We start from the raw sequence: 13418 nt of genomic DNA, 5'->3' as shown, positions 1-13418 counted from the left end.
TGGGAGGAGGGGGGGAAGGGTGGGAGGAGGGGGAGGGAAATGGGAGGCTGGGAGGAAGTGGAAACTTGTTTTTTTTTTCCTTTTCTCAATAAAAAAAAAAATGGGAAAAATAAAAAGAAGAAAGGGTTTTAAAAATGGTCCCATCCTCAGCTCTGTGTCTGGAACTTCTAGATAAGTAGCAGAATGCCTCTTTTAGACCTGTATTTATTTTGCTCCTTTATGTTTTAGATGCATAGCCATTGGCCCACTGCTTAAGAAATTTGTCAGAAAAAAATTTCCAAAATGTTGTCCCCATTGTGAGAAAACAGTGACATGAAGGACAAGTGCCCATGTGAAAAATCCCACTGATCAGGCAATGCTCAGTCTTTGGCAGAACTCTGCTCTAAGCCTCCAATTCTGCATCATTTACAATAATTCTCATCAATCAATGGGCTCTCTGTTTTTCACAGACACTACTTTGTTAAAATACAAAGGCTTAGGCTACTGTTAAGAAATATATTTCCTTTTCTATTCTAGTTGTTTTTAAAATAAAATTTGTTCACCTTTTACTCCCATGTATAAAGTAAAATAAATAAAAAAAATATTTAATGCTTTTCCAATGTACTAAAAAGTCCAAATCTCATTGATATTATCCCACACAGTTTTGTGATCAGTTCATTCCTCTGAAACTCCCCCGTTCTACCTTGTTTGGTGTTTCAACACCAAGGAAGGCTCATTTTCTCACTTAAGGGATGTTTACCTGAACTGTTTTGTAAACTGTGTGAATATATTCTCAGGCTTTCTAGTCTTGTAGCCTTAAGCACTATCATTTCTCTAAAGATTGTTTTACCTGTTCAATTCACAAAGCAGGAGCAAAATATTTAGTTGGGAAGAATATGAAGATATATATATATATATATTAGTATCATTATCAAGGGCCAAGCAAGCTTTCTTTGCACTTCCTTTTAGTACTGGTCGATAGTCTCACTGGTTCTCTTCATGCAAATTTCAAAGGAGTAATGTTTGATTTTAATGGTTCTTGAGTATTTTATTTACACAGTCAGATATGGTACTGATTGTCCCAACCATCTGTATCTATTCATACTCCTTTGCTGTTCTAATCAATTCTGAACTTCACAAACAGTCAGGATAACGTGATTCCTTTTACTTATCACAATATTGTCTGTATTGAGCATCTCTTTGGATCCCCATCCCCTAATACAGCTGGAGACTTAGCTCATGGTCTCATGTAGGCTACATATTCTCTCTCTTTGCTGAATTATTTCTTCATCTCTTACCCTCAAAGTTCAATTGTGGCTCTGTCTTCGATTTTTTCCATCAACTTATCAGTTGATTACAGTTCTTAATATGTCTTTGAAACATGTTCCCTAATTACCTATATGTCCTGTTGACAATCCTGTCTTAAGGATGTGTAGTGTATAAGCATTCGTATAATTTATGAGTTAGTGGTGGATTACTATTCACTTTTTGTTTGTTTGTTTGTTTTGTTTTTCGAGACAGAATTTCTCTATGTAGCCTTGGCTGTTCTGGGCCTCACTATGTAGACCAGGCTGGCCTCAAGCTTACAGATACCCACTTGCCTCTGCCTCTCAAGTGCCAAAGTTAAAAGTGTGTGCCATCACTGCCCGGTTTCTCTAACATTTTATAGACACATGGGTCCCTTTCTTCTTGTAATTATTAAGAGTTTCTGCACCCCAAAAGCCTCTCCACTGACGCAGCAATCCAAAACAGACCAAATCAAACTAAATTAGGAAAAGCCCAGGATTAAAAGCTATAAATGCTCTGGGATGACTTTGGAATTCCAGACTCTTCATATATGAATGCCAAGGGGCTGGGGTAAAGTTTCCAGCAGAACAATAAACCTTCAGCTATTAGTGAACATTGACTATGTGAAATAGAATAGCATTGGCCACGGAAAAACCTGATGTGAACTTGACTAAAAGTATTAGAAAAGGGACTTGGAAGCATAGTTTCCAACGCTTTCATAAAATTTTAGCTTCATAATTTTAAAATAGAAATATGCTTTTGATAGTGTGTCCCATAAAAAGAATTTCTAAAAATCTATTCATTTATAATGAATAATAAAAGTAACAGGAATCAAAGTAAAGCTGTGCAAAAGAATGTGTATTTAGCATAAAAACAGTGGAATAAAACCATAAGAAAAGTAAGAGTAAATTTTTTTCAAAATATGTTATACAATCTTTTTATATTTGTTTTGAATCATGTTATACATTTTAGTATCAATAGGCAATATATCACAGAAGAAAAGAATATATCATGATCTCAGCTATGTTGTAAAGCTATGAACATGAATTAAATTAAGTGATCTTATGGATTAGAAAAAGAGTCTGGTGATCAGAATGGCAGCTTAATTTTATATATTAAATGATTAATGGTGTCTGTTTAGCTTGTTAAGTTTATTTTAATTGATCTTTGCACTTAATAAGGATCTCAAATTAATCTAAGAATATTGATAGTCTTATTACACTCAGGAAAAGACAGGCTCACCAAAATGTATCCCATATCTCCAATTTGTGCTACAAAGGCACAACTCAACACCTTAAAACACACCACAAGAAGCAAATCAAAGCAAAAAATTCCCACCTATTGCTATTGAAAGTTACTATTTCTCTGTGAGTCCTGAGGCCAAAACACAGAAAATGTAATTCTACATAAAACGTAAAATAAATGCTAATTAAATATTAAATATTTATTAAATAAGTGTTAACTACTGAAATACCTTAATTCAAATGTGTTTTGGTTACTGTTATATGTATGCTAGAATTCATACCAGTTCTTTGGCTCTGATATCATTCCTCTACTGTTTCCCCATAGGGATTAGGAAAATGAAATTAAGTATCTTTTAGCTGTCTTTTCTTGAGGCAGTATTTCACTAGCTTCTTCTGTTTCCCCATAAATCCTATTCTCCTTCCCTTTAATTATGTTGTTGCTCTCTTCTGGAGTCTTAGTAATTAACATGAGATGACTAAATTAAATTTTAGTTGTTCTGCCTAAGTTTGTATGTCTCACGGTGTTGTATTAATTGACCCCATACCTAAGGCTGTCTCTTTAAGTGAAACAGAATATCTTATTAAGAAGGCAATATGGCATTCAGACAGATTGACAGGCGAGGGATTAGAATGGATAAAATGAGATTAACAGTAATTCCATTTTGACACTATATTCTCATTAACTGGCAGATACCCACATCCCACCACATGTTCTACATGGTATATTTTCAAGCATGCTTCCTGTGAGTTCTGACTTTAGGAAAGTCAAAGAGACAGCAAAATGTTGCATCTAAATTCACTGTCTGAATTCCCAAGTGACAATAAAAGTTTGGATGATATGGAACTGATTTTCATCCTATAGGTGAGCCTGCTGGAGTTATTATAAATTCCACATGTAATACTCACATTGCTAGAAGCGTTTTCTGAATCATGACTATAAATAGGACTTTTTTTTCCTAGTGAATGCTATCTTTAGTGATCAGACTGCCTCAAACTTTGTTTTGAAGACTATAACTTTACTAGACTAAATATGTTTAATAATCCCCCAAATGAACTACATTTCCCATTATAACTACTCTTAATTTAATAATATTGACTTATTCTCTGCTGAAATTATTGTAAAATAAAGTGTAAATTATTAATCCATTAAATTCTAATACCTTTCACCTGCAGGGAAGGTTTTCTTTTAAATTATCTCTTAAGATTTATTTTTTATTTTTTAAAAAGAAAACAAACTATTTTTTTATATTATATATACCAATACCAATCCAAGTTCCCACTCCCTCTCCTCCTCCCATTCCTCCACTTCCCCCCATCCACTCCACAGAGAGGGTAAGACACATTACTTTTGGGAAGGTCCAAGGCCCTCCCTACTATATCTAGGTTGAGCAATGTATCCACCCAAAGAGAATAGGCTCCCACAAAGCCTGTATAAGCAGTAGAGATAAATTCTGGTGCTACTGCCAGTGGCCCCTCAGTCTGCCCCAGCCATTTAGAGAGACGAGTTTGGTTCTATGCTTGTTCCTTCCCAGTCCAGCTAAAGTTGGTTATCTCCCATTAGCTCAGATAAACTGTCTTAGTGGATGAACCCATCATGGGCTTGATCTCTTTGCTCATATTCTCACTCCTCCCACTCTTCAAATCAACTTTGGAAGCTCAGTCCAAGCTCCATTGCTGGTCTCTGCCTCTGTTTACATCAGTTTCTGGATATTAAATATCCAGATATTTAATATAATCATTAGTCTGACAGCTGGTTGGGTTGGGCTTTTCTTTTATAAGAGCGAATCCTATATCGTATGGGCATTCTTCAAACTTTCTGATCAGCTACGAATGGTCTGGAGTTCTTTCTTCACCTGCCTCCACCTCTGAGGGCTGAGATTATAGGTATGCAGCACAGCACCTGACTTTCAATGTTCTGTGAGAGCACTGTCCCAAATTTAAAACAATTGTCAAGAGGCAGGGAGTGGAGGAGAGAAAAATGTAGAGCTCAATAAATATCAGTAAAAAATTTATAACATAAAATAATTGTCATTTGTTTGGTTCCTCTGGGTTGTAGAAATTTTGGTTTCCTGAATGTAATCAATTTTCAGATACTTTTTTCAATACAAAACACAAAAATAATCCATAAACAGACCTTAAGAGTAAATTTTATGCTGAAAGTAGACTAATATCTGATAATACAAATTGCTTATCATTTTTATGAAAAAAGAAACTTCTCACAATAACATTTTTTATTTATAATTGTTATTATTATAGCAATATTTTAAGGTTTGCTAAGTATTCAGAGTTGCAGATCTGGAGCTCTCTAATGAGACATGAAAAATTATAAAAGTTATATTTATATTGTGTAGATTCATTTCTGTTGCTGTGATAAAATACTCTGACAAAACCAAATACAAGAAAAATGGTTTGCTTAACTCACAATTCTAAGTTACAGTTCATCACTGAAGTAATTTCAAGGCGTTAGGAGACTGAATAAATGGGACACACAATATCTACAGTCAGCAGAGAACAATAGGTGTATGCATGCTTGCCAACTCAGCTGCTCTCTCCCTAGGGTCCAGGGCCCAGTAAATGCTGCCTACACTCAGGATATTTCTTCCACCTCAATTAAAATAACCAAGGCAATGCTCACAAAAGGTTTCTAAGTCAACCTGAATAAGAAATTCCTGAATGAGCATGGGATTAAACCGGACCCTCAGAATGTGGCTGACGATTGAGGCAGACTGAGAAGCCAATGATAATGGCACTAGGATTTGTCTCTACTGCATGTACTGGCTTTTTGGGATCCTATTCTATTTAGATGCATACCTGCCTAAGGGGGGGAGGGTCTTGGACTTCCCACAGGGCAGGGTAACCTCTCTTAGGACTGGAGGGGGAGGGAGAGGGAGGGAAGTAGGAAGAGGGGAGGAAGTTGAAATTTTGATTGGTATCATTTATAAAGTAATAAAAAATAAAAATTAAAAAAAGAAAAAATATCCTACTTCTTCCTGGGTTCTTCCTAGGTAAGTCTTGAGAACTCCAGTGAGGCAGCATGGAGACAGTAGTCTAATTTGTTTGGTGGGAGGTTTCAAAATATTATATCATTCAGGCTGTGTTGTGATTACTACAAGCCAATCATGGATCAAGAAGTTGGAAAAATGTAAGTTTTGGTGAGGAAAGGAACATGACTATATATAAAGTTTCAGACAAAGCCAACATGGAAAACAAACAATACTAATTCCTGAAGAGATTTGTGCAATGATAAAGAAGCCTCACACAATTCACTGGGACTATAGAAAAAAGTTTTGAACGTCATCTTTAATTGAGAAAAACACAATTTAATTTAAGGTGAGAGCCTGATTCCAGAAGGCTTCTAAAGAGGTTCCTTTCAAAACCAACAACCTAGAGAAGGATTTTTCCAGGTTTGTACACCAAGACACACAGAGCCTGTTACAGTTGTTCTAGAGGTTTAGATAGTTTTTAAGCTGCCTGCAGAATTTGGTAGTATTACGCAGTGCTGACTTTTAGAGATGCAAAATCAAAGACTTATGGGTCCATTTGGGCTCACACTGAAGTTCCTGAAAGCCTCTAAAGCCAAGCAACTTAGTATAGGGCGAACTTCCCTTCAAGGAACGTCTGAAAAATATCGATAAAGTTGTAATGGTGAAGTCTAAGTTGCAATGGAAAACCTAGGATGTTGGAAGTTTCATGATCTTGAAATGTTGGTAGGCTAGGGAAAGCTGAAGTCACGGAAACCAGTGTTAGCTCAAGAAAGACTATGTGTTCTTCTGTTAACTCAGGGTGACACAGTCCAAATTCATTATAGCCCAGAAGATGCCACTGTTCCTCCCAGATGGTGGTAATGGAGCTATAGCTCCATTATATACATATATTATATATATCTAGATATATAGTATTCAGTGGTTTAACTGTTGTGTTTTAGCCTCATCTTCCCTTTCCATTACCTATTCTTTCTGTCTAGAATGAAAATCTTTCTTTTGTCACACTAAATTTTCGACATGTTTAACTTATATTTTTATTTTTCAGCATCTACGAATTAAAAGATTCCCTTAAGACTCAGAACCAGTCCAAATTGTTCACTGATGAATCATTTAGTAAATATAGAGGAGAAATATCTGGATATCTATAGTAGGGGGATAAAACATTCAGGGATAAGAGTCAAGACAACAGGACACAGCAGTTCCAATTAGTGCTAGGATTACTTTCATTGAATTCTCATGAGTTTTGAGGTGAAATTCCAGGAAACTAAGCCCCAACTAGAGATTTAAACAATGTTTTGGAGCCGGGTGATGGTGGCGCACACCTTTAATCCCAGCACTTGGGAGGCAGAGGCAGGCGGATCTCTGTGAGTTCGAGACCAGCCTGGTCTTACAGAGCTAGTGCCAGGACAGGCTCCAAAGCCACAGAGAAACCCTGTCTCAAAAAAAAAAAAACCAAAAAAAAAAAAAAATAAATAAATAAACAATGTTTTGGAGAGACAGTATCTTAGGAGTGAGTGTTTTCTCTTTATTTTATATTTAGGAATCAAAGGCTGGCATGCGATTATATAGTGAATGCAATGTGGAGAATGTCAAGCCAGCTTACAAGTGCAGTTTAGAGATCAAGAGGTACACCAAAGAGAAAGAGTGATCAAGGACTTTAGAATCTGAAGCTCGAAATTCCAGAATAGGCACATAGGTTCACAATACAGCAGCAATTGTTTATGTATTTTCCAGCATAAATGCTTTCTGATCTTATCCTCATTATGTACGGAGACCTCCAGCTTCACAATAAAAGTCTCAAGGTTGCTTTGATTGTTCATAGGGTTGTGCATGCTGTGGAACTTGCTGGAGTACATTGGGCTATATTTAAATTTCAAGTATGTTTTAATAATCGTGTTTATCTATATGCATGTGTGGAATGTGTATGAAAGATCCATAAATATTCATATTAGGAGATGTGTTCCTACAACTATAAAAAATTGTTCTTGTATCTGTAGCAAGCTTTTCATTGAGTATTTTGTACCCATTTATGCTTTTGCTTCTTATACTTCAATGACGGAAAACAAACATTTTGTAAAGAAACAAAAAGTCATCCATCAGCTGGTGATCACATTTTTTTCCATCTTTGGTTTTGTGAACCTAGTGCTATTTCAAGAATCAAAATGCAGTTACTATGTAGTTTTCCTGATGATGAAATTAGCCCTCATCACTGGACTGATTTGCTGTTGATGGGCAAATGGGAAATGTGAGTGCAGATTCTAGAGTGAGTTAATCCCTTCTGTTTGGTGGTCCAGGTTCTGTCATCAGAAACCAACAGGCTATTAACACCGCGATTCACTTCTAACAGAGTGGGAAGATTTGGACAGATTTCATCTTTTTGGTTTACCTTTCTCCTCACTGCACACTGCATTGATTTATAGAAATGGCATGATTTGTATGACCGGGTTTTTAGTAGCAAAACCTGTTTTCTATAAAGGAGATGATCCATCAGGAAGCTCCTATGCAGTTTGTCCATTTTCAGCCTAAGCGGTAAATCCATTTGGTTCTGTATCAAATGTGAACCAAAACTAAAATTGTATTGTAGTCGTTTCTAATGTTAGGGCTGTTTCCTTTCAGCTCCTCTGTCCCCATCCACCACAAATACCCCACTTTAACTTACAGTCCCCCGAACACATTAATATCAATTATTTTTTTAGTTTTCAAGTTCTTATATTTTTGCCAAATAATAGTCATATTTTCTAGCTCAGGCATAATGCTAGAAGAGAAAATGAACATGAGACGCATGCTTCAGCATAGTTGTCCTCAGAAGACATTGATCTGAGAGATATAGCTATAGATAAAAGGGTATAAAAGGATGATTCTCCTATGAGTCCTCAGCTTCACTGAGAAGGTTCAATGAGAGAACCTGGGACTGAAGGGAGAGCGGTTTGGGGATTTATTGATTCGTGTGTAGAGAGCTTCAGCTTGTGATGATGACAATGTTTCGTAGGTGGGTGGTGATAGTGATAATGCCACAATATAAAGGGAGTTAAGAAGTGAATTATGCCTTTTGGGAGTTAAGGTTATCCTTTTATTTATATATTGTAAGAAGTGAAACAAAATGGGGGTATTAGACAAGTTAGGATATTTTAGGCTATCCAGTTTCCCAGTTTTTAGACTTTTTTTTCTAATTTTCTGTTTACCATAACTAAAATTTCGTGGTATAAACAAAATAATGCTAACATTCTATATTCCAAACCCAATGTAGCACCAACAACAAGTCAGCAAATTTGACTTTTGATTATCCTTAATCCTTCATCTTTTCTTACTTGTTTTATTTTTTTAAATTTCATATATAGATAAAATGTATGTTGGTCATATCCCTCTCTAAAACTCCTATTTTCCCAACACCTCACTCCAAACTCTGTGTTTTGCTTTGATGGCCATTTGTGTACATGTGTGAGGGGCAAGGCTAACCTACCAATGATCACCATGCCCTCAAGTGATTCTTTCTCCTTTAGTATCTATCCAGTGCCATATGTTGATAACTAGAGGAAGGGCATCAGAAAGCCTTCTGTTTAAGTTGGAAGTTTTAATTCTTTTGATCTTTTGCAGGTACCAGCGGTTGTTATGAGTATATGTATAATAGCTATGTCACACCCAGAGTTCAGTCTACCTTGGCATCCCACCCTATCTTTTTGCTCTTACATTCTTTCCACCCACTCTTCCATTATGCCTCCTGTTACAGACTTTCCATGTGACACTCACAGTCACTTACTTTCACCATTATGAAAGATTATGAGTCTTTACATTAAGGTCTACTCTTTGTGAGGAAGAGCTTCTCTGAGCATGGCTGAGAACACCTCAAATCTGTGAACAGGAATATAAACATTCAGAAGAGAGTTTGGCAACATAAAAATCATATCAATAAGTTCTTTCCTAGGGCCTACGACCTCCCTAGCTATAGATTTTTTTTTCTTTTTAGTGCTAGTAGGTTTATACTGCATCTGACCATCAGTAGTGCCTGTCTCTACTTTGTACAGGATTAATGTTCACTAGGTGATGAGAGCAATGGCAGTTGTAAAGTAGCTGAGATGGCTATCTTGGATGGCCAGTTTGAGTATATTTAGGACATATAATTCTGATGGTGTCTTTAGAGGTATTTCCAAAGAGGATTGACTATATAGGGAGGATTCATCCTGAATGTTGGTGGCACCATCCCATGGAATGCAGTTCTGGGCTAAATACAATAAAGGAGAAATGATGCTAAAAGGAGCCTCACCATTCACATCTCCATTTCAGTGAATATCATTGACAATATGCCTAAAGCTTGACTGCGTTACTTTCCTGCCATGATCAACTGAGCCTTTTCTTAAATTGGGGACCAAAGTTCTTTTTTTCCTCAAAGTTGTTTTCTGTCACAGTGATGAGTAGTATTAAACACAGACCTTGGAACTTAATTGCCTTTGGAGTCAGATTGATATGTGGTGCTGAAGTGATAGGACTTCTCCCAAAGCAGTATCCCTGTTCTGCCATCTTCTTTCTTTACATTGGATCTTTTATTATAAATCACCACTAATCATTTGTCAAAGAAAGCATTGGGAATAAAAATACAGAAATATAATTCAGTTTGGTATTACTTCTAAAAAAGTCTGATATTTCTATTGGTATCTGCATCTGAATCAATGCCAATTTTTTAAATAAATTTCGACTGATATATTTATTTGACATTCTATGATTCTATTGGACAACATACTTCCTCCTGTATAGCATCTTGTTTTACCATGAAATGATCAGCTTTGAGCTCTTCATTTAGACATGACTTCATATTTTATAGTCTCGGAAAAAAAAAGAGTGTATTCATTAAAAATCTGAGCTTCACTTCCATGTCTTTGAAGGACTCAGCTGTTCACAGAAATTCGGAGCCTTAATTGATGTTTCAGACTGCTGGATACTTGTTCTAAGTCTTCTGTATGTTTCAGTTCCACTGGGATATCTCTGGTTGTCACAGTACCATAGATCTGCTTATCATCATCCATATATGTGATGTTTAATACTTTGGGTTTGAAAAATAGTATGAAAGTCCCCTGACATATTTGGATTGGTAATTTTGAGATACTACAGAAACTCTGCTAATCAGTTTTAATTAAAGCATGAAATTATATCAGGTTCTGTGGGAACAGAGTTGATAATTTAATATGTAGTAGTTTGAATCACTTAAATGGCTAATAGGCTCCTGGTAAGAGGAAGACAAAGAATATTAATATTTCAAATAAAGTGTTGTGATATGAGGATTAAATTACCATACCGAACACAAAAGTTTTAGCTTGCTGAACTAATGAGAAAAAAATTGAACAAAATTGTGCTATAACAGAATGAACCATTTAGGGTTTTTTTGAGGTCAGATATATTATCAACATAATTATATTATCTCTTAAATTAAATTAATGCTAACTTGAGTATTATTGATTTTATAATTGTTGTATAGACATTTGTTTTAATAGTTGGAAACTATTTCTTTTTTAAGAATTAAAATCTAATTATTGTAATTATTTAAGTGTAACTGTAACGCAATTATTACAGTTATAGGAGTCAGAATTTTTTAATAAAAAATAACTTAGTATTCTCACTTGGATGTCAAAATTTTCCCATATTTCTTTGTTGTTGTAAGAGTTACATGGAACATTTACGAACCTACTCTTTTTGCTTACATTTAAACTCTTTTCCCATTGTTTGGAATTATTTGATTCTTAAAAACCAACATAAAAATAAAATCAGACCTAAAATGAAATATGCTTTTTAAATATGAATAGTATTTTCCAGATTAAGCTGTTTCTTCAATTGGACAAATAATGCCTAGTCCCTGCCATACTTCACCACAGAAGTGCAAACCTCAGCCAATTGCCCAGAGAGATGGCGGCCTCTTGCTCTTACTATAGACCTTTCATCAAAGCCAGGCAGTGTGGGCATTTTCCCAGCCTCGGAAGATGTTGCCTGAAGTCACATTCATATGTCTCAACTCAGTGCACTGACCAAGCACAGTGCAGAGACTACAGACTGCTTCTCAGTAGTCTTCACGTAGAGAGTCCGTGAGGAAGGCATAGAGCATGTAATCTTTACATTAGGCCTGAGCCTGATGAAGAGGAGAGAGAAGGGTTGTGTGAGCTACAGAATCAAGGAGTGTGCTGTGAGATTATGCCTCTTAGTAATATCAGAACCTATACCCATCAGGTCTCACCAGTGTGGATGCCAAAACAAAAACTGAACAAGAACAACAATAGATATGCTGACGCTGACAAGGTGAAGACTACAAGGTCTCACCCCTTCACAAGTAACCACAGGCATTTAGGAATACCGAGAGTGGGAGAAATAATTTTTCATAGAGAAGAACATAGAAATTGGTTATCCAACGGAAAATGGCCATCCCTGAAAACACACATACAAGTAACAAGATACAGACTAAAAACCTTACATTTAATGTCACACACACGCGTGTGTGTGTGTGTGTGTGTGTGTCTCTGTGTGTGTGTGTGTGTGTATGCTTTTAACAACAATTAATAGAAAATGAGGCCATGAATTTGAAAGAAAGCAAAATGGTGTAAATAGAAGGGTTTGTGGGGAGGAAAAGAAAAGGAAAATGATGTAATTATATTAACCTGAAAGATAAAAGGAACAAAAGTTAATGCCAATTGATTCTAGGAACTGTAAAAGTTAATGGTCTTGAGAACTCACAGGGCTTAAACGATGATCCACAGGTAATGGTGTTTGTCACCAAGTCTAATGATCTGTCTTCAGTGTCCTGAATCAATATGATAGAAGGAGAGAACTGGCTTCCAAAGACTATCTTCAAAACACACAGGCACATAGACACGCACATGAGTGCATATGAGCACACACTTCTATACACATATATACATATGTAATAAATGTCATTTCTAGAAATTACAAAAATTATAAAAATAAGGCAAGTAATTATTCCTTATCTGATTCCTACCAATGACAGGAAGACAAAAATCACACTTTGTAAATTCAAAGTCATTATTTTCCTGTAGTTTTTTTAATATTAAAAGCAGTTTCATGAAAAATTGGTTTTAGACATGAATATTAAAATAATTTTGTTTCACAAAATTTCATGCAATTAATCGTTTTATGTATTTTAGTCATATAAAATTCCTTCAAAAGACCTAAAATTTTCATGTTTTTTGTATGTAATTTATGCTATTAATTTTACAACTTCAATGTTAGAGGATAAGATTAGTTATTCTTGACAATATTCTTTTCTTTTTATAGAAGAAGACAATTAAAAGAATCTTGCATTCTAATGGAGTTCTACCTGGCTTTGGAAAATGGGATCACTACTGGCCAAGTATTCCCAGGAATCTCAAGGACACTCTTGTTAGTTATTAAAGATACTGGCTTACAAGAGCTGACACACCCATCCTTTTTCCCTTTTTGTTTTATTTATTTTAAAATTTTCACTTTGGTTTTAAGCATACATACATAAGTTAAAACTATCATCTATCTATTTTACCCCCTACAACTGATACTAATAATCTTCCTAGTTATTTGGTTTTATGTTATGTCTAAATACGTTTTTTTGTGGTAACCAAATTGTTTTTGAATTTTCATAGGTTTTTCTGTGTGAGATACAATACTATAAATGAATATAAGTGTTATCTTCCACAGTGATGATTTTAAAGGGTTCCATAATTTAAATAAAATAGTTTCCTACATGTAAATCCTAAGTAGAGATATTTCAACAAAGCACTGTTTTATTCCATTATACCACATAAAAAGTAAAAAAAAAAATTGCCCTAGGAAACACTGCAGTTTTTATTAAAATCTTAGAATTACCCACAAAGCACAAAATATTCGCTTTGTGTGTATGTAATGAAAATTTCTACATAATATAGTTGCATGAAATATTTTTATTGAGTGATACAAT

The 13418-nt window shown here is 35.3% G+C and overlaps 1 protein-coding gene across 1 annotated transcript in view; it reads left to right on the top strand.

Moving 5' to 3' along the window:
• The window catches only part of Cnbd1 (cyclic nucleotide binding domain containing 1), a 246200-nt gene extending 233189 nt beyond the window's left edge, over positions 1 to 13011 (top strand). The window contains exon 13 of the mRNA XM_005362341.2: positions 12764 to 13011. Coding sequence (XP_005362398.1) covers positions 12764 to 12880 — 117 coding nt within the window. The 3' untranslated portion in view covers positions 12881 to 13011. The remainder of the gene's footprint in view (positions 1 to 12763) is intronic.
• Positions 13012 to 13418: the final 407 nt, after the last annotated feature.

Source organism: Microtus ochrogaster, linkage group LG5 (genome assembly GCF_000317375.1).
Source record: "Microtus ochrogaster isolate Prairie Vole_2 linkage group LG5, MicOch1.0, whole genome shotgun sequence".
NCBI classification, from domain to species: domain Eukaryota; kingdom Metazoa; phylum Chordata; class Mammalia; order Rodentia; family Cricetidae; genus Microtus; species Microtus ochrogaster.
Note: the sequence above shows the minus strand (reverse complement) of the source record. Positions and strands in the feature narration are given on the sequence as shown.